The sequence below is a fragment of the Limanda limanda genome, chromosome 7 (genome assembly GCF_963576545.1).
Source record: "Limanda limanda chromosome 7, fLimLim1.1, whole genome shotgun sequence".
In the NCBI taxonomy this organism is placed as follows: Eukaryota; Metazoa; Chordata; class Actinopteri; order Pleuronectiformes; family Pleuronectidae; genus Limanda; species Limanda limanda.
Window position 1 is genome coordinate 14416593 of NC_083642.1, and position 27354 is coordinate 14443946.

General features: G+C 44.4%; 2 protein-coding genes across 2 annotated transcripts in view; one reads left to right on the forward strand and one right to left on the reverse strand.

The window, feature by feature from the left end:
* Nucleotides 1–21116, forward strand: part of arhgef25a (Rho guanine nucleotide exchange factor (GEF) 25a) — a 32325-nt gene extending 11209 nt beyond the window's left edge. The window contains exons 2-16 of the mRNA XM_061074756.1: nucleotides 7272–7576; nucleotides 7867–7977; nucleotides 11539–11663; nucleotides 12895–12961; nucleotides 13411–13514; nucleotides 13827–13896; nucleotides 15448–15537; nucleotides 16290–16382; nucleotides 16808–16858; nucleotides 16963–17040; nucleotides 17139–17330; nucleotides 17599–17779; nucleotides 18549–18778; nucleotides 18957–19091; nucleotides 20613–21116. Coding sequence (XP_060930739.1) covers nucleotides 7272–7576; nucleotides 7867–7977; nucleotides 11539–11663; nucleotides 12895–12961; nucleotides 13411–13514; nucleotides 13827–13896; nucleotides 15448–15537; nucleotides 16290–16382; nucleotides 16808–16858; nucleotides 16963–17040; nucleotides 17139–17330; nucleotides 17599–17779; nucleotides 18549–18778; nucleotides 18957–19091; nucleotides 20613–20738 — 1958 coding nt within the window. The 3' untranslated portion in view covers nucleotides 20739–21116. The remainder of the gene's footprint in view (nucleotides 1–7271; nucleotides 7577–7866; nucleotides 7978–11538; nucleotides 11664–12894; nucleotides 12962–13410; nucleotides 13515–13826; nucleotides 13897–15447; nucleotides 15538–16289; nucleotides 16383–16807; nucleotides 16859–16962; nucleotides 17041–17138; nucleotides 17331–17598; nucleotides 17780–18548; nucleotides 18779–18956; nucleotides 19092–20612) is intronic.
* Nucleotides 21117–24354: 3238 nt separating this feature from the next.
* sp5l (Sp5 transcription factor-like) lies at nucleotides 24355–25798 on the reverse strand. The gene is made up of 2 exons (XM_061074865.1): nucleotides 25745–25798; nucleotides 24355–25404 (listed from the first exon to the last, which is right to left on the reverse strand). The coding sequence occupies exons 1-2, from the start codon at nucleotides 25796–25798 to the stop codon at nucleotides 24355–24357; spliced, it is 1104 nt and encodes a 367-aa protein (XP_060930848.1).
* Nucleotides 25799–27354: the final 1556 nt, after the last annotated feature.

Sequence of the window (27354 nt, forward strand, 5' to 3'; positions counted from 1 at the left end):
ACCGAAGTGCCCTTGCCCAGTCTCTTGGCAAGACACTGAATCCTAAATGTGCAGATAGTGTGTGTCTGACAGAAAAGGGATTTGTGAGGAAGCGCTGTATCTATGTGTGTGTGAATGAGACTATATTGTAAAGTGCTTTCAGTGGTTGATAAGACTGGAATAGCACTATGCAAACACAGTAACTGAATAAAATCCAGTCCAGCACCATTACCGGAGTAACTTCCATCATCCACATCTCTATCAGATCGAGAGAAGCAAAGTAAATATTTTTTTCTGGACTAATTCAAGCTGAAATATCAGTGTTAAGCTCATCCACTGATTCTGAAAGTTGCTGTTACAAAGGAATGAGCTTGTGTGTGATACTCAGCACTGCATAGTTTGGCACAAGTAACGCAGTCAAAATCACATTCTGACCCAATTTAAATATTAATGAATTTATAACATTGAGATATTGTACTTCTATCAAAATATATGTGGTCGGAATTCTTACCCTTGATATTTCCCTTATTTTAAATGAAGTAGTTTCTTTCTTCCAAAGTTTTATTAGTAGTGACCAAAGTTTAGTAAAGTTTTGGATTGGGCCTGAGACTTAAAGCTTAAATTACAAACTTGATACATGGATTTTGGGGTAATTACCAGACAAGGAACTTCTAATGACAGACACTTAAAATAGCATTATGAAACACATCGTAGGATGTGGTTTTCTAAGGTATCTATAGGATACCTAAGTGTCTGCTGCTTTGAGTTTGACCACTATTACTGGCTATAGAACTTTCCATTCTCCTGTTGATCCTGTTAATATCTCGGTGTGAGTGTAAAATGGTCCAAGCTGGAACTTTAATCCCATGAAATTGAAACAGTAATTCAGGCAGGGAATTTGACTCCATCCTAGGACACTCTCCCAGACTACTTATATGCATTTGGCCAGTGTGTTCGTCTGGTAGGAAAGTTATCCATATTACAATATGCAAACATTGCTAGAGGACTGTTTACGACATGGCCAAAACAAACCTCAGGCCACCAGGAAAAAATCCTGCTGCACCCAACTTGCTCTCCATCAGCGTGTGTGTGAATATTTCTTCATATGTGTGCATTTGGATCCCGGGAGCTTTCACTAAGGGGAATAACGGTTGATGGTTCTAGGAACTTAGCTGGTTTCTCTCTCTCTGAATGGTTCTGGAGGAATGTCTGGAGTTTTCAGACCCACTAACCACAAACATGGTCTGGCATTGTCAAGAGGCAGCAGCAGCAGCAGCAGCAGCAGCAGCAGCAGCAGCAGCAGCAGGAGGAAAAGGCAGGGTCGGTGGTGAGATTGCAGTCGCCCACTCATGCGGATGGACTGCTTTAGATGACTCAGTTGCACAGTCGATGCTGGAGGAATGAATGAAACCTAATTTTGGATGATGGGAACAAAGTCTATCTACCGGAAGGCAGCAAGTGTGACCTGATTCGACCTTCTGTTTGCGGGTTTTAGATCTATTACTTATGGCTGTTCCATAAGCCTTCATCAGGAGAAATGTGGGAATTAACTCTTTCACATTGTTCCACAGACAATAGGATTAATGGCAGCATCGTCTATTCCGTTTTTTGTGTGAGTGGCATCGCTTTAATGCCTTTATCTGATGAAAAACGTGCCTCAGAGTCGGGCAGTGAGGGCTGACGGCTGGAGACCCCCCCCTGATGACTTGTTTGTGTCACTTGATTCTCGTACTACATATTGGAACCACGGCTGTGTGTGCACGTGTGTCCGGGTCAGGAGGAGGACAGGAAATCTCTGTGTGACTGCAGTGTGTCGCTGCCAAAGTTATTGCACACTCTCAAAGCACCCACACCTATTAAAAGGATGAGAACAATTGTTGCTGTTGCATACGCTTTTGCATAAGATAAGAGATTAGCACAGTTCTGATTTGTATATCTATATACTATATTTAAAGGGTAGTTGGTGTCTGCTTTGCCTTCCTTCCCTTCTTCGCCTTTGCTCTCGCTCTAGGGTTTAAGCTTCCATCTGGCTGCCTTTTGGCTTCCTGTTTTACCTTCATTTATTGCTCACTTTAGAATCATGAATAATCCCTAGCTCTCAGGTCCATCTACCCATGTTGTATCCCTCTGCCTTATTATGGTGTTCATTATAATACAAATTCATATTCACTGGAGAGACGCGTCAGCTCGATAATTGCTGAGGATTATTCAGGCAGTGGGTTCAGTTGTTTAAGCTGTGTACTGTCAAGAGGAGAGGAGAGGAGAGATCTTCCTATTACTGTTTTCTTATGCTAGATGTTAACTCATCAGGAGGTGAACAAGGTGACAAATTTGCAAACTATAATTGGGACTATCATTTTTCACATGCCACCTTTAAAGTGTGAAGTTATAGTCAAATTACATCATGAGGTTATATCACCCTGTGAATATTATAATCTTACTGCTACAAAAGTAATGTGAGTGGGATTTATTTCAAACCTATTCTGACCTTTTTCAGCTTTTTTTTTTAAAACGGCACCCAATTTGCATCCCTGTGGTGTGCAGCAGTTTTCTTTGCCAGGTTGGTTTTGCATGTCAAGCTTGTGCTGATCTCAGCAGCCCCGGGAGCAGAGGGGGGCGGGTGCATCGGAGCAGGGCGCTGCGTGTCCCGATCCCGGGGCTGGACCCAGTAAGAGTCTTCAAAACAAAGCTGCAGTGTGGAGAGCCAGGCAGAGAGGGGGTTAGAGGGCAAACGAGGGTGGCAGAGGTTAAGAGGAAGAGTCGAGACGTAGCGGAAAGGAAGAGGGAAGACATGAGGATGAAGTATAATGAGAGAAAATAGTGAGATATGAGACAAAAGGTCAGGAGTTTGAAAAGGTCTAAAGATTGTTTCTTCAGCTCAAAATAATAAAAAGAGATTATTAAAGATTATATAGTAAAAGATTATCATAAAACATTCCTATACAAGTTCATGGGAGGACAGTGAGTAGGTTTCCGGTCATATGTTTCAGGTACTAAGTGCTTCATTGTCTCCCAGGTCTTTCAGTCTGCACATCTGAGTGCCTGAGTGCAGCCCAGGTCCTGCTGGTTGATGGGAAGAGTGTCCATTTCCTCTGAGTGAGTGAAATGTAATATTCAAGTAGAGCTGGGGCTGAAGAGCATTTAAGGTAGAAGGGCAATGAACCAACAAGAGGATAGAGCAGGTAAGCGTTGGTGCAACAATGCAGGTGGGCGTCGGGTGCCTGTAGGTCAACTGTCAACCTCTCTGACAACCCCAGGGTTTTTACCTTCAAGGATGCCGACGTTGATGGGCAGCTCCAAGAGTCTCTCAGACTCAGCTGGACGTGTGACATGTTTGGCACTGCTGTGACCAGCAGGCTGTGCGCTTCTGATGTGCTGTGCGCTGTTTGCTCTGACAGACTGGTGACACTGGAGGCCTGGATCACAGGTGAACAGTCTGTGGCAACCCATCTGGACTGCCCAGGAGAAAATGTGCATGTGCCATTGCAAGTGTATGTGTGTGTGTGTGTCCCGAGAGGCTGTGGGATTGACAGAGGGCTCCAGAGTGGAGCGGCTGTGAACAAGTTTGCTCCATTACAGCCAACGCTTTTAGCCTGATTCGTCAGCTCAGCAGCTCGCTGCTCACTTAACCGCTGATCAATAAAAGGAAGCTGGACCAAACTTCGAAAATACCGACACTTAAAACACATCCCTCCACTCACAAACTCCTGCTTCACAGCCAATAATCTCCATTATATTCTCTCTCATATTCTCTCTAATTCTCTCCAGTTTTCTGCTTCAAACACAACTCGTCAGGAAGTTGATTCAGTCACATTCAAAATCGAACCTCTGTGACCTTCGTGAGAACACCACGACTTCCTTGTCCACATGACTGTGAGCTGTGTCACAGATTATTGGATCATTCAATTTAGTTGCAGACAAATTCGAAACTTTAGTAAACAGACACGGTTCGTGAACTCCGTGAAAAACAGGGAAATCAAATGATGTGGAGCTGCAATTATCAAGTTGATGCGTCAATTTTCAGAAAACCATTGTTTGTAAAAGCAGAAACGTTTGATTTGTTGCTTCCTGCATCTCAGATGTGATGATCTTCTGCTTCTTACATAAGAAAATTGATTTATTTGGGACTTCTCTGGACATTTTACTTAATCAAGAAAATAATAGTTACTTGCTGCCCCTAATCTCATTCGATCAGACAAGGAGTCAAAAGCTTGATTTACTACAAAAGAAGTTGCTGATTATTAGTAAAACATCTGAAGAAAAAAGATTATCCGATCGTGTGTTATCTAATCACATCATGAGCAGACAGAGAGCACATGTACCTCCGCCAAGGCCCAACGGTCCCCTTATGAAACCACGTTTGAACACGTCGGATTTTTTGTTATCCTCTGAGAAATCAACGAAAATGCCCTCACAGTGTCAACGGAGGAGGAAAAAAATCCTGGATGTGCTCACTTATCAAGATCTGCTCCAAAATGTAAGGTTATTTTTCCCTGACACATATCACATCATTCCACCAAATCTCGTGACAATCTGTCCAGCGTTTTTGCGTGAACCTGCTGACTTACAGACAAACGCTGATGTGAACAGCATTAAGAAAAAGTCTGAAACATCTTTTCAGCAGAACCCACTCATCCACCCCAGCAGCCGTGAGTCTGTCACCGATCACCACTGATCCTGTTGCTGCAGCTTCAACAGTTAATGATAGCGACCACACTAACCAATCACATTAGCCGAATCAGCCCAGGGAATCGTTTCTTCACAGTGCCATTATGGAGACGGATGTCACTGGGCTCCAACAGCACACAGCGAGACGGGAGTTTCCTTGGTGTAGGTGTGAAATGGCGTCAATTCCTCTCATCTCATGGTGTGTGGGGGGAGCAGAGTTGCTCTGAGGGTACGCTCATCATCTCCCCTTGTGCTTTACTTTCCCTCGCTGTCACTATATGAAAAACAGGTCTGTTATATATTTCGCTGTAATCACTTACGTAATGTTTTATAACAATCCAGAGATTTAGATTCTGTGGGTCAACAGGGAAACCGACCCATGAATACACAGGGATCAGATGTGAGAGCTGCCGGGTTGCCATGGAGACAGATGCTGATGTAACGATCCTCATTATAAAGCCAGTAAATTATGTACACGCTGCATGTTGTAAATCTGTACGTTTGACAGAGCCACTGTGTGATTCTGTCACAGAGTTTCAAATCCTGAAGCTGCACTGCTGTCTCTGCTCATATTTAATTGCTTCTAGGCACAGAGATGGTGTCAGCCTCTCTCTTTTTTTTTTGGTTGATAAGCCATCTCAGCTGATGTCTGGAGATGGTTAGGAGCAGTGTTGCTGGCTGTCTCTGCACTGTGACCTCCTTCAATCCTGGCCTGACTCAAACCTGAGCAGGGAACACGAAAGGAAACACAAACCCCTGGGTCTGGACCTTGTTAGAGGTCAGAGGAGCTGAGGACGGGGGGGTTGCACACATATCACATGTGCTCAGAATCAGTTTTACATCCTCTGCCTTCTCTCTAACCGGGGAGCCCTTAGGACACAGTGCAGGCGCTGCCTCAGGCTTTTTTTTTTTTTACATTGTGAGTCGTAAATACAATGACTTTCAGATGCTTTTTGATTTCCAGTCGTATTCTACAGCTACGACATTTCGAAAGAGCAAAGGGCTTGAGCTGAGACTGCTGTTTCCCTGCTCCGCCGTCTCACGGTCTGTGGACCCATCCAGTGTTTGTTTAAATTTCCGTCTATTCCCCGCAGGGTTTAGCCGTCTCCCTTCTTTGTACCCCTCTCTCTGTTCCACATCTCTGCTCTCTGCTCCCCCCCCCCCAACTTGCCAGATCTCCTTACACTCTCCAGTCTTTCATGTGGATGGGGGTAGGTGGGCGGTGGAGAGGCGGATGGGGAAATTGGCCACCCTGGGATCAGACACATGCATGCACGATGCCTGTAAAATGTACAACGCGACTAGCCGGAGATAGATTAGCGAGGAAGCGTCTGTGCTGGCGATGAACAGACAACTTACAGGGTTTCTGTTTGTACTTTGAATCCACAAAATACACATTTTATCCAAATCCGTGAGCAGTGGACTCATGATCGTGAGATTTATTGCTCTGAGGTTAACCCTCTCTCAACCAGTTAATACAGTTGATTTTAATTGAACAGTGCTATGAATCAAATGAGTAAAATGTGGAAAAGCTCAATCTCTTAAATGTATTTGGTCTTTGAAGTCGGGACACAAAATGGGCCGTGCTGTGTGAGCGTGCCTCCTGCAGTCTGGGCATTACTGTGATAAGATCTTCCTCGATGGCTCACATAAGGAGCCCAGAAATGAGGTCAGTGTCTTATAAAAAAATTCAGAGACTTAATAAAATATTTCTGGAAAGTGCATTTTGGGAAAACTAAAGGCAAGTTATTACGTTTTTGATCTTTGATCTTTGAGAACTCAGAGAATTGCCGTGAAATGACTGTTGCATCTTGGTGAAGATCCACCGCAGCAGTGAGTCTTAGCAGAGGAGAGTGTTTTTCCATCTGTAGGTGACTGGAGATCAGGGGTCAGAGGTCGGGTCGAGGGCAAGAAGATTGAGGCATGATTGACCTGCTCTCCAGACACGCACCTCGGAGGAAGCGTTATCTCGGGCCTGAAGGAGGCAGGAGGAAGGGCGGCAGGCAGGATGGGAATGGAGGACAAGACAGAAAAAACAAACAGTCCCAAGCGAAGACCTTCCCTACACAGGATTAAAGTGGATGTCCGGTCCCAGTACCCCCCTCAGCTCACTTCCCATGTCATCCTGACATCACAGTGGAGCAGCAGCAGTCGATCTGCTACAGGTCTGGAGTATTTTTTTTCACATCCTGACCTCAGCTGTCTGCCTCGCATCGGAGCGCACACCGGTCATGTGATTGGACGCACGGCTGAAATATGAAAGAAAAAAAAATATGGTCTGTCTGACATAAACAGAACAGTGTGTCTTTTAGGGGGGCTCACAGCTGCACAGCTGTGTTTGAGGAGGAAGGCTATTTATATATCCACACTTTGTTTGGATTTCTCTCTTCTCTCCTGGTTGGTTGACACGTCTTGTGCCGTCAGTGCTCGATCACCTCTCACTGACCAACACTGAGCAATGAATATTTTCCTTTTGAATTATTGTTTTCGTCCAAAGATAATTAGATTCATCAACTGAAGTTTGAAATGAAAGAATATGCACTTTGACCCATTAAACCCTTATTTTTAGGGTCTCCTTCTTCTACCAATAATCCTCTCTTTCTCTCTTTTTCTCTTTTCTCCAGACTCGTACTCAGCAGCGGGCAGCGAGGGCAGCATCTCCACCTCTGTGGCGTCCCTGCCCCCCCAGGCTTCGGGCAGCTCCGCCCCCAGCTCTCCGGGCTCCAGACGCTCTGTCAGCACCCTGAAGAAGTGGCTCACGAACCCCGTCCGCAAACTCAGCGCCGGGGCCACCGCCAAAGGAGAGCGCCAGGTCCGCAAACTAGAAGGAAAATCTCCATCTCTTCCATCCCAGAGCCACAGCCAGGAGCTTGGCCCCCCGAGGCCCGATGAGACCCTCACCATCCTGCCTGTCACCCACAGAGAACTGGTGAGAACTGAATGATAATGAGGATGCATTCTTTTTTATTTTGTTCTTGGTCACATGAACTTTGTGCTTTATGGTTCTGAAGCAAACAGGCTATTAAATATATGATATAAAATAACAGCAGCATTACTGGCTCAGCCTGCAGGAATCCATGTTCTGTGACTCACATGCTCTCTTTTCATGTTCTGCAGCTTCCAGCTGTTTGCCTGAATGCATGAATGTGCTCCACATATTCTGCATCATTATGATATTGTGTTTTTCTGACACTGTGAATGTATATGTGTGTGTTGCAGGAGTGGAAAGATGGCCTGGCCAGCCCTGAGGACCTGTCACCCGCTACTCTGCAGTCCCCCAGCTACATTACTGACTCACTCATTGGCTGCACATCCCTGCCAAACACTCAGGTCTGTTCACATGATCGTCTGTAAAACAACCACTGTCCAACCTGTTGTATCAGTCACCACCTGATGTCATAATCACAAATTATAGAAATTACACGAATCAAGCACTGTGTTAATAGGGAGATTTCTTGATGCCACAAAATCTGAGTCTACCCGACTGTTTTAATGAATCATATGTGGCTGTAATGAGTTTTTTAATCCGCTGCTGATTCATTCTAGTGAACAGTTTACTGTCTGCGAGAGGAGTCAAGCAGTTTTCTCTGTGAGGACCCGGCCTGGCAGGGCAATTACATCAGACCTCTTTGTATCCATGGTCCCCCAGCCAGATCTGGAAATGACTAACTGCACTGCTGCTGGCTGAGCTCAACTATCAACTCAAACAAGCACACAGATGCACACAGGAGATCTCCGTCCTGTAGCCACATAGACACACACAGACCGACATACACACACACACACACACATAACAAGGCGTGCAAAGATATGCCCACAATGGACGTACTGTAGCACACACATGTAACGGAGACCAAATGAATCCAAGGCGCTCTGGGAGCAGATCAATGCAGCCGAGAACCAGGGGGTATAGTTTGACAGTGGCCCGTTTGATGCATGACTCACTTTCAGCATGTTTCAAAAGGACATGCCTGGAGATAAATAGGAAATAGCACGAAATGGCAGAGAAGATGAGAGATGACTCCGCTTCTGTGAAGGGAAAAACAATAGTGTGTGCGCGCATACGCTTTCATTTTTCCATCAAACACTCTGAGTCAGTCGCTCATGGCAAAGACGTGTCTCCACTCAGAGGGTTCCTTTTTGTTTATGTGGTGAAAGCGAGGCAGAGATCGGGATTCGCTCGAGCAGCCGCAATATTGTATGAATCAGCAGAGCCTGAGTCCTGCCAATATGAAACAATATTGATATCTGAGCCTCTGAGCGCTTCGGAGTGTCTCCTGTTAGACACCGGTGCACTTAAATCCTAATTTCAGTCTCAACAACACATCAAAAGCCATTATTCGATTACATCATGGGGGGGATGAGGTCAGCGCTGTTGTGTCTTTACTGCCAATCTCTTGCAGTGAGAGAGAGAGAGAGAGAGAGAGAGAGAGAGAGAGAGAGAGAGAGAGAGAGAGAGAGAGAGAGAGAGAGAGAGAGAGAGAGAGAGAGAGAGAGAGAGAGAGTGAAAATGAAAATTTGGTCCTGCTCCATTCAGTATTCCCTTCCAGTCTCAGGCTCAGCAGGACATTGTGCCTCCTTTTAAGAGATTAAATTATGTAGGTCAGTCACCTCCAAGATATGGTTTCTGTCTCTCTCTGCTCCATATCCGTCACCGGCCACATGTCCAGAGTTATACTCGTTGTTGTTTTTCATCTTGTCTTGTTGTCTCTTAAGTCGACCACAGAGGAGCTCAGTAGGTTTGGATACGAGGTTTATTATTTCATGGTCGGTCAGTGGAAAGTTCTTGTGAGTGTGTGTCAGCAGTCAACTGAGCTGTGGTGTCAGAAGGAAATCCAGAACCACAGATCCTAGTATGAGCAGTTTGTGCGGTCTGTCATCTTGACCACCGGTAAACAAATAACTAAGGAACAACGCAATAAACTTAATTTGTGTAAAAACACACATAATGTAATCTGATGTGAAATGTAAAAACTCAAATACATGTAAAAATTATACAGTAAAAAATAATATATTGACTTGAATATTGTGCTCGTACACAACTTTCAACAAGAATTTATCTGCAGTTGTTTATGTTTATTTGTTTTAAATGTAAAATGCACATGAATTAACACGTCCTACATGAAATGTGCCAGATGTAGCCATAGCGGCTATTTTGCATTTGCAGACCTTGCCAAGAAGAAAAACATACAAATTATATATAGACATAAAATGTACTGTATATATATATAAAAATATAACAAAATCACATACACAAACACTTAGCATAAAAAAGGAATAAATGAATAACTGTATAACATATAAAAGCAAGGATTAGGGCACACAACACTTCTACCCCATAAAAGATTTATTTAGATTTTTAAGAAATTTAACTTCACATTCCTCTCAGCTAAAATACCATATTTTGAGAATAGCTGTATTGCTGTCAGATTATATAAATGATTAAAAAAAATCTACTGTCAGCTTTTGATAAAGCTGTTTTTTTCTTTTGTGAGCTTCTGGGTACAAAAACAAAACTTTGAACAGAGGGAGAAGAGGGGGGGAAGTTTTCCTGTGGGCTTTGCCACTGCACATCTGGAAGTGATCAGGGAGCCAGGGAGACCTGTCAGCCAGGCTGGAGCACTCGGAGCAGGGCAAGCCGAGCAGGGGGAGCGGGGGTCTTTATGGAGCCTCTCTGTCTCTCCCCCCACGCCCCTGTGTCTCCACTCAGCTTTGTCTCTTTCATTCTTGTTTCTCTCTCTCTCACACACACACATCACTGTGACAGAAAGCTCACAACTCGAAGACACAGACACTTTTATCAGGGAAATGGCAGGTGAGCGAGTGGAAAAGAAAGTTCTGTCTATCTTTCCATTTGCCTAAATGTCTATCTGTCTATCCATCCATCTATTTATTTCTCCATCGGGCGGCCGCCTGCCAGGGTAGTCTGGGGGATTAAAGTGAATGTCTGTGGTGGGTTAGCTGGTTTGTGTATGTGTTTAAGGTGGGGAGGTTCTGCTTGACTGGGACAATTGAACGTGGGGATTTAGGTGAAGACAGACGGCTGCTCCTATAAGTTTACACGGTCAGGAGAGTGAAAGGCTAAAAAAGAAACTGCTCGGGGAATATGGTGAGAAATAAGTGCATCTCATCATATAAGGACAAGTGTGGTTATGGTGACAGAGACTTTCAACTTAAGGGTCGGGAACAGATGTGTCCATTGAGTTTGTGATGATATCGGTCTGTGAGGGCTTTGTTTGCGGCGCGCACAATGGCTATATTTGTGCCAGGATCCCCACAGGAAATGATATCAATTCCAGGAAAAAGCGTGAAAAGGAGGTCATGTTTATAACACATGAACACAATCGATTGGATCAGAGTAACCTTGGCTTTATCCTGCGTGCATTTCTATTTGCAGACATAAGGCTGTAAACCACTGGGAATTTATGACGTAAATGCTGTTATTGTAGATGATGTGTGATGTGTTTACATACAGTTTTAAATCCTCAGGTGGCAAAACAAGGAGACATAGTTTATGAATTCACTTATAAATCTGAAATGTAATGTAATATCCAGTGGGCATTCTGTAATTGTATTGTTCTTAACTCCATCAGGAACCTTCAAAGCTTTATTTGTCATCTCCTATGTTGGTCCTTTTCACTCTTTGTTTTTTCTATCTTTCAATCTCTCTCTCTCTCCATCCATCTGTGGCTGATGTGCACAGCACGGATCATTAACGGTGACAATCTGAATCTGATCTTCTTATCATTCAATCTCTGCTCCATGTCTCGCTCTGCTCTCACTGGTCACCTTGGAAACCTGCATCACTATCATCTCTCTCGCTGCGGTTCACCTCCCCTTGCTTACTTCTTCTGGCGTGATCCACAACACCGTCCGTCTCTGTCTCCTCAGGACACGCAGTCCACCAATGTTTTGCCGGACGACAGCGGCTCCGTGTTGATGGATGACACCTGCAGCCAGTGGTCGGTTGCGGCGGACACTGAGGAGGAGAGAGGAAGTGCCTTGGAGAAAAGCTTGTACGTGATTCATCAACGCAAACGTGATCTTAATTCGAGATGCTCATGTTGTCTCATTCTTGCATTGCTGCTGTCTAGAAATGTCTCAGTTGTCCTTTCATCTTAGAACTAATTTCTAAAAAGATGAACAGCCTGTTGCAGCACAAGCAGCAGGATGTATGTGGGAACAGTGGTGCTGACATGCTTAATGACCTCGACTGCAGTCTACTGACAGCTTACAGGAAAACAAATTCTGAGACTATAGGCTGCTTTTTAATAAGAATGGCACTTACAGGGCATCATGAAAACATATTTTAATTCCCTAGATACAGATTTTATTTTGATCCACACCAAATTATACAAACTCACCAAACATGGCAGATTTTTTATGTCAAGATCAATAAATTGTTCTCTGAGAAAATCAAGAAAGGTGTTAGAAATGCTCACAATGTTAGAGAAAGTGAGAAAACGCACCCCCTGATCAAATCCAAAATTCATTGGCTTCTTTCTTGGGTCATTCCCCGACCTCTCCACAAAATTGCATGGAAATCGGTTGAGAAGTTTTAACATAATCTTGCTAATTATTAAACAAAGAAACAAACAAAGCATAACCCCCTTGGTAAAGGCGATTATACTCACATACCCGGGTTTTTAAGAACAAGGACATTATTAAAAGTGAATATAGTAGTAAAGAGGGTAGTAGCTGTTTTGTCCTGAAAGAGCTGTTAAAATCTTTATGACAGAAAAATACTGTCAGATATACATTTTACTGAAAAGAATATGAATTTATTATTTATTCTGCATACTTGCTGAATTGTTTGATTGTCTAAACTAATTTAATCTTAAATCAGGGGTTGATTGACCTCCTGTAACTTTCAGCATCATCTCATGGTCTTCATCAGCTGAAGTTTCATACTGACAAGTATAAACTGCATTTGTTGATGAGGACTGTGAGATGCTCTCCTATGTTACACTTGACATGTTTGTTTGTTCAGCTTACCTCTTGTTTACTGAGAGGCTGCAGTGAACTGGAGTCAGTTAGCTTGAAGTGTGCACTTAGAACCTGGCTGCATTTTCCCTGTAACTGTTACCAGATCGCACACACTCCTTTCCAGGATGTACAAAATTTACAGCTCTGTACCGGTGCCTTTCTGGAAAATGACTTAGAAACCGTGACTCGTAAAATAAAGTGCTGCTGATATTTTGCTAAATAAACTCTAACACCGATCCTCCCTCATTTGTGACTTTACAGGTATGTACTGAAGGAGCTTGTGGAGACCGAGAACCACTACGTGGGAGACCTGGGTTTCATAGTGGAGGTAAACCTCACTGTCTGCCAGCTAAGAGCACGCAATCCGACAGAAGAAGAAGAAGGGACTTAGTCATCGAGCGAACAATAATAATAGTCATCATCATCATAGTAATAACAATAATAACGATGGTAATAATGATGAAATGAGAAGTTAAAAAGTATGGCAGTAATAGAAGAAACTAGACAGATATAGAGATAAATAATTAGATAAATAAGTGTATAAGGTTTTATTTATTTATTTTAATATTTAATAAAAATACATAAGACATTTACAAAACAATACAAGGAGGACTAGAACAGTGAATACAAACCAGTTACAGCAATGTCATCCTCATCATCATCATCCTCATCATCATCAGGGAGTATATTGTCTGTATCCTCTTCCATCTCTCATCAAACGCTTGTGTGTGTGTGTGTGTGTGTGTGTGTGTGTGTGTGTGTGTGTTTCCCCTGCAGGGTTACATGGCCACAATGAGCTCCAAAGGAATACCGGAGGACATGAAGGGAAAAGACAAGATTGTTTTCGGAAACATCCACCAAATATTTGACTGGCACAAAGAGTAAGTCTGTGATATAAAGAAATCTATATTTCCTCATGGGGAAAAGATGCATCCAGACTCAAAGACAAACAGGGATTTGCAGACAATTGTGTTTGTGTCTAAATGGGGGACAAAGGAACAATAGGTCGGGAGACAAATCTGACCTTTCGTTTTGGGCTGATTGTGCTTGTGTTTGTGTGTGTGTGTGTGTGTTGTGTGTGTGTGTGTGTGTGTGTGTGTGTGTGTGTGTGTGTGTGTGTGTGTGTGTGTGTGTGTGTGTGTGTGTGTGTCTGTGTCTGTGTGTGTGTGTCTGTGCATGCGTATTCTCTGCAGCTACTTCCTGGGAGAGCTGGAGAAGTGTTTGGCGGAGCCAGAGAGGCTGGCTCAGCTCTTCATTAAACATGTGAGTATGACTACTGCACAGACACACACACACACACACACACACACACACACACACACACACACACACACACACACACACGCACACACACACACACACGCACACACACACACGCACACACACACACACGCACACACACACACACACGCACACACACTCAGTCAGTAGAAGTGTCTGGGTTTGTTTGGAGCGAGGGTAAATAGAGCTAAGAAAACACGCAGAGCTCCTGTTTATCCTTTACCATACGTCTCTCCTTCTCTCTCAAACTGCCAGCGTCTCTCCTTCGTTGCTCCTTCCACTTCCCTGTTACTGATATGTCTCCTTCCAGGCTGTGTTTGTACAACAGTACACACGGCAACACACACACACACACACACACACACACACACACACACACACACACACACACACACACACGACACACTGGCCAATTTCCAGTCTGGGCTGGTCAGGAAACACCAGGGAAAAAACAGCCAAAAGAGACAACATGAATAGGACAGGGAATAACAAACCCTCAGCTAAACTTTCTTCAGCGTAAACAGCAGCATACTTCTCTCTACATATCTGGAATTAAGGTTGAAGCATATAAGACATTTTTTATTTCCACTTTTGATTCCATCGATAGAGCCTGAGCCGGTATGGAGTCATGAGGCTGTTAGGGAGAAAAATTAGATTCATTTTGGTTAAGTGGTTGCACATGCACACTGGGAAAAACATAATTGGTAATTTGACCAGTTTGCCTTTGCCTCTGAAAATGATTAAGTTTAATGCCTGTGTCGCTCTTTTACTTAACTCACTCTTCACTACTAAAAAAGCCTGTGTGGGAATAAAGAAACCTTTAACTAAATATAACCACGGTGTCACATTGTGAAAAAGTGAGAGTGAGAACACGGCTCGAATGAGAAGCAGAAACCCAATCTGCTTTTAACAAGAGCTTTGCCACCAGTACCGGGACATGTGTGATCACTAAGACATGCAAAATATTAGAACCCTGGAAACATGTGTCAACACAGGAGGCTGGTAGACATGTTCGTTCCCTTGTATTTGACATGCAGCCGTCGTCTGCAGTGTTACACGATGTCCACATTCAGGTGGAGCGGCTTACCGGTCTCTAGGTTACAGAGCCGTGCAGCCTGTTGCTAGGTACAGCCTTATATCAGGAGGCTCTGGAAGGCTCCGGTTACACTGAGGGTAGCCTGGGTGAATTATACATAACCTGGTGCTCATCTACATGTAACTCCATTAGGGCGCTGCAGGGCCGCCGCATCTGCACCCCCATATCAGTCACAGCAGAGTAGGCACTAACCAGACAGAGGCAGCTTCAAAGGCCCTTCTCTCTGAGACTAATCCCTAGCTCCGCCCCCTCTCGTCCCAAACGGCGACCAGACGCTGCACATCCATCGCTGATGTTTTTCCGCTCATGTTCAGTAGCGTTTTTTTCATTTGTTTGTAACGCAATAAAAGACACATTTGTCTCAAGTTGATGTCATCTCAGCCAATTTGTGTCAAAGGTCGAACTGAGTGATTGTAACGAGATGTTTGTTTATGCAGGAGAGGCGTCTGCATATGTACGTGGTGTACTGTCAGAACAAACCCAAGTCGGAGCACATCGTCTCAGAGTACATCGAGACTTACTTTGAGGTGAGCACATTTTACCACTGTTACCTGCAAGTTATGTTTTCATCATGTGTTTGCTTGTCTCTGTTTGTATGTGTGTTGGTTTGCATGATTACACAAAAAACACTGGATGGATTAGGCTACTATGGAACTTGGTGGAAGGATGTGGTGTGAGTTACGGGAGAACCCATAACATTTTGATGTGGGGATCACGGTGCGAATCCAGGACATTGATTCCATTTTTAACATTCTGAGACTGTTTTCCAACATTTTCATCGATTTCTCAGTGAATAATTAATGGATGAAAAAAATTGACATGTGTGCATTTGGTGCAGACCCAAACTAAAATCCATATCTAGTGAATTTAAATGAGTTCAATATGTAATCTATGTTAAATCAATACATTGTCAAAAATGTAAATGTTCCTAGAGCCAATCCCCACATATGAGAATCTGCAAATATTCACTCTCATACCCATCATGCACTGGTCACAGGCCACTCTGGCCAATAGTTAATAGCACATTTAGTATGCATGCCTGGCTGATTGCTCCTATATTATATATTATACATGGCCATGTGGATGTCTTTTCAGCTGTCATTTATTATTCAGATCGGCTCCTTTTCCTTGTCAGTAAACTCAAGGTAAATGGACAGGATAATCCCTGTGATATATTGTTAAAGACAGACGGCAGCGGCTGTCAGCTTCTGTGTTTTGTGCTGTGGCCGACCCCCCCTGATGACTGGTGTTGTGTTGTTGTGTCTGTCTGCGCCATCAGGAGTTGCGGCAGCAGCTCGGCCACAGGCTGCAGCTCAATGACCTGCTCATCAAGCCCGTCCAGAGGATCATGAAGTACCAGCTGCTGCTCAAGGTGAAAAAGCAGGACACCGCTGCGCTGTTGATCTCACACACCAACACCTATGCACACGCACACACTCAGCAGCTGCCTGGCACACAGCGGGGTCAGCCTCGGGGTTGTAAACATACAAACACACACAATTGCACACGTACACGCATACGGCACACGGGGTGTATTATCTGCTCTGACTAAAGTCTAGTCGGAGAGGAAGAGGAACAATTACATCACGAGACTCCATTCGCACCACATGATTTAAATATGTCTTTGAAGATGATCATAAAATTACATCTCTAGTATAAGTCTTAAAAAGTGTTGCCCTTTGGCAGTCAAATGAAAGGTGGGTTCAACTCCCATAAATACTCCTCCAGATGTCCTCACCTTACTCTGAGCAGTAAACCTGGAATGCTCTGGTGACCATGCTGTGTTTATTTGAGCAGGATTTCCTGAAGTATTACACCAAAGCTGGGATGGACACGGAGGAGTTGGAGGTGGGTGTCCTTGTGCATATGTCTTGATATATATTTTTTTATTTGCAAACTCGTTCTTTTTATTTATTTTCCTGACACCAACCTGAATATTGACTTTCCAACAGAAAGCCGTGGAGGTGATGTGCTTTGTGCCAAAACGTTGCAACGACATGATGAATGTGGGCCGACTACAAGGCTTCGAGGTACGTCTCAGGGAATTGCAAAGCCTTTCAAACATTTCTAATGTCAGCCCATGAAAACTGCACTGTAACAAGTTCCTCTGTTACGTTTATCTTCGCAGGGGAAGATCACTGCTCAGGGCAAACTGCTCCAGCAAGACACCTTCACTGTTATGGAGCAGGACAGTAGCTTCCTCTCCCGGGCCAAGGAAAGACGGATCTTCCTGTTTGAGCAGCTGGTCATGTTCAGTGAGCCAATCGACAGGAAGAAAGGCTTCTCACTTCCTGGATACATCTTCAAGAACAGCATCAAGGTGAGCACCCACAGTGAACTCAGATCAGCCACGTGGGATGTTTCAGCAAAATAGAATCCCCAAAAATAAGAAAGGCCAACTTCCTCCTGCAGGTTCTGCGTTACACAACAGACTCACGACACACATATTTTTGCTGAAATCAGCACACGTTGCATAATCCCACATGGTAGAAACCCTTTAGAGACTTGCATGTGTTAGTGAAGTATTTAACAAGCAACTCAGCAGGACGGATTCCTCACAGACGCGAGTCAACTGTGATATGTTCCAGGTGAGCTGCCTAGGGGTGGAGCCCAGCGTGGACGGCGATGAAGCGCGCTTCGTGCTGACTGCACGCAACCCCGATGGCAGCGTGGTGCGCTTCCAGCTGCAGGCCTCCTCCCCGGACATCTGCAGGGCCTGGGTCAATGATCTGGTGCAGATCTTGGATTCCCAGCGTAACTTTCTCAATGGTAACTTCCAGCTGCTCTCTGAAGACTATACGCCATATGCTCCCTGATCAATAAATCATGTTTCAGCTTGGCATATTATCCATTTATTCACTTTGTTGTCCGGTCACATGTTGTGTGTCTCTCTGTGTGTGAGCCCATACCTGAAAATAAAATATATATATTCATGGTCAAACTATAGGTTGTAAGCAAGTCTCAACATGTTTTTTTCATTTTTACTTGCTATGTTGTATATTACAAGAATTTGGACAACTTCTCTCTTTAAATTTCACATTTACACAATAGCCTTATATTGTGTATAGTATTTCTATTTTTTAATTGTTATGTAATTTTATATGATTATATGATAATCATTTTTGAAAAATCTATATTTTCACTAGGTATGTTATAAGTTTACTGTACAGTCACATTTTTTTAATTAGTAACTTTCAAATATAAAAATTTCACTTTATATACAGTGCATAAAACATGTTAACAATATTTTTTAACACACTATGATGATAAGTTGTCAGCAGCTTCAATGTATTATTATATTATGATGTGTTTTTTGCAACTATAATGCCCCCTGTGGACCCTGAGTAGATTTTTTTTTAAATATATATATATAAAAATATATAGTTTTACAACATAGTGGAAATAATAGAACTGTCTTCTTGGCAAAAGTTATAATTGTCTTAAAATTCTGTATATTAAAAAACATTCCATAAATCTTTACATGATGGATCATATGAAGTTGAACATATTAATATTATCTGCTGTCTGTGACTTGCAGCCTTACAGTCGCCGATCGAGTACCAGCGGCGGGAGAGCAAGTCCAACAGCCTGGGCCGCTGCATGCGGCCTCCTCTGTCGGCTGCTAGCGCCCTGCGGCCCCACTCCTCCGCCTCCATTGACCGCCATAAGCTGCCGTCCCTTCACTCCCACAACACCTCCTTGCCCACCCTCTACCTGCCCAGCCAAGGCCTGGGCCAAGGATCCAACGACACGTACTCAGCCCGGGACGTAAGTGTCTCGAGCTTTCCTAGAGATACCCCTTCACTCAAACTCAGTGTTTTTAACAATGATGCACATGACACACTGCCGGGACTGCTTTTTAGTGGCAAGACTAAATATCGCACAAATGAAATGATAGAAATCCGTGCTGTGTGTTGACTGCCTCCCCTGTTGTTTGCATCCGCAGCCCACTGTGGTCCAGCCGTGCCCTGCGGATCCCCACACTGTTTCTCTCTCACACGTCCAGCTGGGCTTCACTGATCAGCCAAACTGTCAAACTGTGTCAAATGGGCTGTACACACCCACCACCCAAAGTGCACAGGTAGTGTATATTTATTATTTATATAGATATATATATTCCGAGACAAAGCTGTTCGAATAAGGGCCTCGGTGTTGCAGTTAATATGTAATTATTTTGCACATGGTTAAACATTGTTCTCCTGGGTTGTCGAACAGTCATTATTCAACAGCAGCACTGGGAAAAATTAATGACTAAACAAGCCACAGGAAGCTAACCACTGGGGGAGTAATGGGCCATTGAAAAACGTCTGACAATAATTCCAATACACTCATTAATTTGAGTTAAAAGATGAAAGAATTTGGCAAATGGTAACAATTTATTTAAATACACACAGGGTGGTGGTGGGGGGGTCGTTTCATAAGAAGAGTTGTTTCTCCCCCTCTTGGAAAAAAAGGGAATTGATCAAATTCTCTATATATATCGAAAAGGAAATGTCGAATATTATTCTCTCACTTTTTTTTACATGGAATATTAAATCTTTTAATATTGTTAATCCAATCCGTGGCTGCAGCCGACGGCGGGACCATCCTGTTGTCGGGCTCTGCATCACCATTAGCGTCGTGTCCCTCTGTCATCATGTCGGCTCTGAGCTCTGTGGACAGGCCAGCAGTTGTTGTTCTCCACCTCTTGTCTATGTCTGCGCTGGTTGGATAGGGTTGGCAGATAACAAACAGGAAGCAGACTGGGTCCGAGGGAGATGCCTATCGAAAGCACATAATTGTTTCCCGTACTTGTGCTGTAGGGAATAGATGGAACTTAGGCCAATTCAAAGGCTGTAAATTAAAAATAGCTGATATGCAACTTTTTGCACAATCCCTAGGAAGGTGAGTTCAGGGCAGGAAAGGACTCTGCTATTCTAGATCTGTGTGAAAGGGGGTATAATATGTGGTTGATTGATTATTTATTTAAGCCTCAGAAAACACATTGAGGAATAAGACCCTCATTTACAATGGTTGATACATTGAAGAGTTAATACATTGAAAGGAAAAAATAAAAAATAAGAATGAAATAAATATGCATATATATATATATATATACAGTAATACAAGGGAAAAGGTCATAAACAATCATTTTTGACGATTCAATAAAATACTATGGTTAAGTCAACTAACAGTTACAATCACTGCAGGAGAAGTCCGTTGTACATGAGATAAGATTTGAGAATTCCCTTAATGAAATAAATGATCTCAACCTTTTTGGACCTCATTCCAAATGTAGGTTGCCTTATAACAGAAGGCTGTCTTCCCCAAGTTAGTCTTAACACGAGGCAGATCTAATGAAAGCCAGCTCTGGGAGCGGGTATTGTGGGTATTACAATTCCAGCTGATGAGAGAGGAGAGATATAGTGGCAGTAGCCCAATGATTGTTTTGTAAATATAGATTTTCCAATGACCATCCCTTTTTTCAGACAGGGCTGGCCAGCCAACCTTGTTATAAAGAGTACGGTGGTGTGTGCCATAGCGGTCTCCAGTGATAAAATTATGTAGAGTTGGATCTGAGAGTGTGGATATTCCATGTGCTGATTGTTCCCTCTCTTCCCAGCAGAGAGCAGGAGAGGCCTGCCGAAGGGGTCAGCCTGTCGACGCTGGGATCCAGGGTCCGCTGTCGGGCTTCGCAGTTGGACGACGCCCCAGCAACCTGGCCCAGCTAGACGAGGACGACCTATGAAATCTCACGCTGAACCTGTCTCCGGGGTGGGGAGGGGAACAGCAGCTAAAGCTACAGCTGTGGAGACAAGAGGACTTGTCTACTGTCTGTCTATGCCAGGCGGGGCCCTTACCTGGTTCAACAATCATTTCTGGAGTATAACTGAGGGACCTGAAGGATCCAATGAAGGAATTATGAGCTGCATCTATAAAAAAATGACTTTGCTCCTGTTTTTAGAGAGCCACGTAAAGGGAGGGGACAGGCCTCGGCCACCTTCAGTGTACATATATGGCAGCCAGTGGGCTTACAATGAAGAGAGAAGCACTCAGTGGAAACTCAGTGTTATGACGATTTCTGCTTTTTACCTTTTCGAGAGTCTGACGCTACAATCTTCTCTCTTTTTCGAAGGGCGGGGGGGGGGGGGGTTTGCTCTATGAAGAAATATCCATTCCTATTCGGGGCGGTCACTGGAGTTGCGTGTGCCTGAATGTGTGTTTATGCAAAGCCGTGCGGATGGGATTGAGTGCATGGGCGTGTGCACGGAGCTCTGGTGGCTCCTCTCGTACTCTGGTCAATTTTCTTGGTTGTATTTGTTTTCTGACGCCCCATCGTGAAGTACAGCTACATACATATACATTGTCATTCCCCTGCTGACGACTGCGTTTGCTGTTTGTGTCGAGAAGAACGGAGAAAGGGCAGAACACTTGATGTGAACACGCCACGAGGAGTCTGCTCGCTCCAGCTTCTTCAGAGGGAACTTTCTCTCTCACCACAGCTCTGAGAGACCCTGTGCTCTCCTATTCTGTTTGACCTGCCCTCCTTTTGATCCGGACAAAGAAGGCGCGAGGGAGCCCCCTGGAGGTTCTCCGTGGGTATGACGTCACTCCAGAATACTTTTTTGCACTTTGGGCAAATTCCACAGGAGTTGCCACATAGGTGCATTCAAAGGGGACTGCTGTGCTGACCCAACACGTTGCAAGCTACATCTCCTTGTCGGGCACAATGCTACTCAACATGGAGGTTTCTTTTGCAGGCCGGAGTAGATTTGGGGACTCATCCTTAAAATTGAATTGGTTTAATACTGATTGTTTTATTAGTCCACTGTTGTCATGTCAAGGCTGTGCACCATTTATATAACCTCTGTTAACTTTTGCTCGCATGGGTTAAACACTGCTCAGTGCATATGATTATGAGAATCATACATTGCCGCTTTTAAGGTGAAGAAGGACCCAGTTTATGCCAAGAAATGTTTCCGCTCCAGTTGGTTGAAATGAAGGATAATGTGTTGCTGGATGAACAGAGTGATGCTGACAAATCTGCATGCAACCTCTTCCTCAGACAACAGTGCCAAAAATATATATCGAAAACATAATGCAGCTCACGACTCAAATGTTTCGTGCTCATGTTCGATAGTTCAGTTTGCCATTACTCTGAAGAAATAATTATAGATATATGAGTTCCGATCTGGATTAAAGAGGAAAGCAGGGTAGATGAAGGGGATTTATTCTGTTTACATCAGGCCTGTTCTCTTTTGTGGCCAGTAGAGGTCCCCACAAGGCTTTCCAATCCAGTTCACTTGAACCATACAGCTGCACCAAAGATCAGTAGGCCTCAAGTTGCACTGCTAACATTGAAATTGCTTCATAATCAGTCTGAGAAATAAAAGTAAACCGAAAGGTGAAGACATTAGACTTTACAGACATCGCAGCTTTAGTCTGCAGTTGGTGTGAAACGCTGAGTTTTCATGGGAATTACCAATCAGGCAGCTTTGCATGTGACACAAAAGGAAAACCACTACAGAGAACCAAGAGCAAGGACGTATAAAACCAGGAGAGGGTCGATTACCGCCATGTTTGACTGAGTAGAAACTGTTGTATCATATCAAATAAAACGTGTCTTTTTGAAGCTGATTGCCGTCTTTGTGCTTCTCTTCTCAAGCTCTCCTCGACAACTACCATGTTTTTCTTTTAAAGTCGACAGTCTGTTGCGGTGCTTTGTAACCACTTTGTGGAAATGTTTGATCAATGCGGTCACCCGTACTTGTTCACACAGTGAAATTTAAGTATTATTTAGCCGTGGAGGTCCTTGGCCTCTGCTGTGGGACCTCTGACAAAGACAAAGTTTTTTCCCTTGCTCTGGTGTCCCCCCCTTTGGAGAAAGTTCAAACAGGATTAAAAACAAAGAGAAGAAACCCCTGGATGAGCAGACATCTGGTTGACTGGCCTCTTGAATAAAGCCCCATTCTGGGCAGTAAAGCAGGGCCGATCGTAACACGGCTGTGATATATGGAGGCTGTGGAAGGAGGGGGGGCCGGAGGGGTATTAACTTTCACAAGGGTGCAAAATCAAAGGGAGTTCCTGTCACCACTGAGGGGGTCTCAGCAACAGGGGTCCCATTCACAGGGAATTCCTCTCCAGTGCCCTCTGTTGCATCTGTTGACTCAATCTTCTCCATTGAGAGAAAGAAAACACTCATTAAAAACCACACGACTGTGAACTTGATTGGAGCAGGCGAGACAAACAGGCCCGTCAATGGGATGAGTATTTGCTCTGAGGTGTGAAGACCTCTGAACAGCCTGTACCATGGTGGGTCTTCTTTCTTTAGGAGGCTTCTTCCTTCACACCAGCAGCACAATGAGCAGTGTTTGCAGCCTGAATGCAGTCAGATCATCATTTAAATAAAATTTTAAATCTTTGAGGAGCTCCGGGGGCATCCTTGAAATTTCACACATTTACTGGATCAGCTGGTGTAAGAGGGTTAAAACATGGACACTCGCTGTCAGTCACAGATCTTTACTGATCAATCGAGACGCAAGAGAAGAACATCATTAGAAGCAGTCGAATTGTTTTGGCAAGGACAGTGTTTATTAAAATTTACATGCGGCCATGACCCCGATAAAATCGTTAATGATATTTTTTTACATATTTTACAAAGAACTTTAAACGTTTGCTAATCTGGAGCAATGATGCTTCACGCAGCTGAGAAGATCTGGAGATCAAACACTCGCATGTCTGCATTTCAAAAGGAAGATATTTACCTTGAAGTAGACAAATTAGGATTTTTCTTTTCTTTTGGAATAAAAATCTAATTACCAACAGCAACACAGTCAGTTTTTCCCGCTCTGAGCAGAAGTTATATTGTTTATACAGCAACCTTCCACTGTACTAAGGCAATCGTTTATTTTAAACATGGAAATATGGACAAAATATAATATTTTTCCTCAACATCCTTCACATAGATAAAATATATACAGCACAGATTTTCAACACCAGCAGAAATTGAAAGCAATTGTTAAAGGCATGAAGTCTGTTTTGTTCCAGTGAAATCTGTTTGTGTGGCATCATGAAATGTACAATGTACAATGAATGCACCGAAAACACACTCACAATGTCACTGAATAAGAGTTCAAGTTCTCTTTAAAGGTGGCTTGCCTCAAACAGCACACAAGTTACTTTCTTATGAATTAAAAATGGTCTCTAAATATATTTGCATGGTTCTACTGGGAGTCCAAAAAGGGGGTTTTGACAAGAGGAGGTGTTCAGGGAGCTGGATGCTTACCCTCTATAGTGCAAACCTATGGCAGCAAGTGTGCAAGTCTCTGAGTGTTCACTGGTGGTTCTTGTTGAAAGGTGCTGGGTCACTCTCTCTTGATGTTGGCGAGCAGGGGGTCCGTGCTCTGGGCGGGGGGCTGCGCGGACCGGCTCTTCCTGGTCTGGTGCGTCTTCACATGCTTGGAGAGGTGGTCGCTCCTCATGAACCTCTTGCCGCACTGCTGGCACCCGAAGCGCTTCTCCCCCGTGTGCGTGCGCAGGTGCCGCTGCAGCTCGTCGGACCGGGTGAAGCTCTTCCCGCAGAAGAGCCAGTTGCAGATGAAGGGCCTCTCCCCGGCGTGCCAGCGCAGGTGCGCCTTCAGGTGCGACGTCTTCTTGTACACCTTGCCGCACTCCGGGATGTGGCAGATGTGCAGCCTCTTCTTGCCGAACTCCAGCCCCCCCCCGCTGGCCTGGCAGTTGGGGCACTTGCAGCGGCGGCAGCGGCGGGTGGAGCTCAGCAGCCCCTTGGAGCTGCCCTGCAGGAGGGCGGCGATCTGCGGCTGGTGGCCCAGCACCAGCTGCCTGCCCAGGGAGAAGGGGTGGCTGGAGGGGGTGGCGTTGGTCTGGGGCAGGCTCCACCACTGCTGCCCTTCCTCCACGTGTCCCCCGGGCAGGTGGTGCCGGGCGGAGGAGTTCTGGAGGAAGCTGGGGAAGTTCTGTGCCACATTGTTGTGCTGGGGGTAATAGGGGCCGCTGGCCTGCGGCTGCGAGGACAGGACCTTCACCGGGGACAGTTCGAATGAGTAGGATGAGGGAGGCTCAGCGGGAGGGGTGAGAGGCAGCTCATGGTGGTGGTGGTGATGCGGGTGATGATGATGGTGGTGGTGGTGACCCAGGCCGGACTGCATGTGTCCGGGGAACTGCACCTTGGGAACCGTGAAGGTCATCTGGTGGGTGCTGAGGGCCGAGCTGGGCGTCATTTCGTTGCTCCAGAGCTGAAACATCCCCGATGCGGAGCTGACGGTGCCCTCGTAGGGGAACTGGGAACCTTCTGAGCCCATGGAACCTCCCACCTGCCAGGCCTGGCTACAGGTGGTGGCCAGGAAGGAGAGGGCGTTAGGGGCTCCCTCTGGAGAGGAGCTGGGCGTCCGGTCCTGTGTGGAGATCCAATAACACATCAGATTACATGCGCCACTGTTAGGACAACAAGAATTACTTTTACGTATCTAAAAAAAAAAAAGTCTGGAAATTTTCACTCCAAGTCAAATTAATAATCGATTTAATCAGACTAATTCTAACATAAATTATCTTCCATGTTAAAACATTTCATCACTAAAACAGGTTGAATCATCTCCTCAGGCATCAAACATATTCATCCATTACGCACAAGTTGTGGAGACGTGCGCTTCCACCACAAACAACAGCAGGTAATCTGTCAAATATATTTTGATCTGCTTTATATAAAAAAGAGAGACGGTGGCATGTAAAACTAACCTGTAAAAATGTGTGCAAAAAGTTGTCAGTCCTTTGTATCGTCAGCGCAGCCATCTGTCCTCGCTCTCCTGCTCCACGCACCTGCAAACCCTCTCAGCTACAGACCACAGCGCACCACGGAGACAAGATGCTCACATTCGGGTCTTCCGGCACTTTTTTTTTTTTTTTGCAGAGTAGATTGGAAAAATCCAGTGTCCTTCAAACGCCCGTCGGTCCACTATGGGTCATTTATTTTTTTTCTGTGCAGTTCCAGATCAGTAGCTAAGTTGAGAGAGAGAAGAGAGGCGCGCAATAAATCCTCACGATCATCTCACAGGCGCCCGAGCTGCATCTTGTCTTTATAGAGAGGAAAGATCCTCTCAACGGGGTCTCCAGTGTGATGCAGGAGAGCCAGTCAATAGAGAGATGTGACGGAGGGAGGAGGGGGAGGAGGAGGAGGAGGAGGAGGAGGAGGAGGAGGAGGAGGAGGGGGAGGAGGAGGGGGAGGAGGAGGGGGAGGAGGAGGGGGATAGGTGAAGGGGTGGGCTACTCATAATTTCACTCAATTTCAACCAAATGCTGACCCCCAAGAACATGTCTCCTCCTCCTACTGTTCTGAGAAGAGAAAGGATTCAAATGCAAAGAGTCCTGTCAAATGTGGACTTTTCACTGTATAATGTCTATTTTCACATCTCTGGAGGTTGTTTTTTTGGGGTGTGCCACTTCTTTCATTTTTAAATAAGGTCACACACACACACACACACACACACACACACACACGCACGCACACACTTTGCATGGAGTTAACATTTAGTCTTTCAGCAACTTGCACAATAACAAAGTGCTTCGTCTGTTAAAATATCTAAGATTATTATAGCCGGCTTAGTCAAAAATACTTTGAACACTCTGGGACTATTTTCATACGGCTTCGACTCCACTGTGGGGATTCAAGTAAAGATAGTAAATAAATAGATTTTTTTATTCGTGGCAACAAATAAACACAATCTGTGCCGTGTTACATGAACAGACGGACAAAGTAAGATCCCATTCAACACATAACAAAACAACCATAGATTTTCGATAAAATGTTTCACAGGTTAATTTGATAAAATTGTCACAAACATCAAAGTCAGATGCTGAAAATTTACATCACAGGAATCGATGACAAGACAAAGAGTAGTTTGTTAAGATTTTACTAAATAGCTGGAAACATTGAGCACAAAAATAAATTGTGAGTTGTATAATAATAAGATGCATTAACATTCTTAATTCTGCTTAATTGAGATAAGACAAGCACTTTCAAACCTACCACCTTGTGCTTTTTGGTTGAGATGACACAGGAGGTGGTTTCGAGTTTATTTAATTTACTGTTTGATGACATGATGACACACACACTCATTGTGCCTTGACGCAGCAGCAGGCAGCTCACCGGCCTCTCTGAAGACAGCCCGGGTATTTTCCCTCACAAAGCTAATTGATAAAACTCAATCAAAGCCGCGGACTTCTCACCAGTAGGTGACATGTCAAATAGGTCGCCCTGTGTGACACTCTCGCATTTCGGAGTTCAAGTAGAGGCCACTTCAGATGTGCTCCATTACATGCAGATTGAGGCTTAATCTCATTCTGGAAGT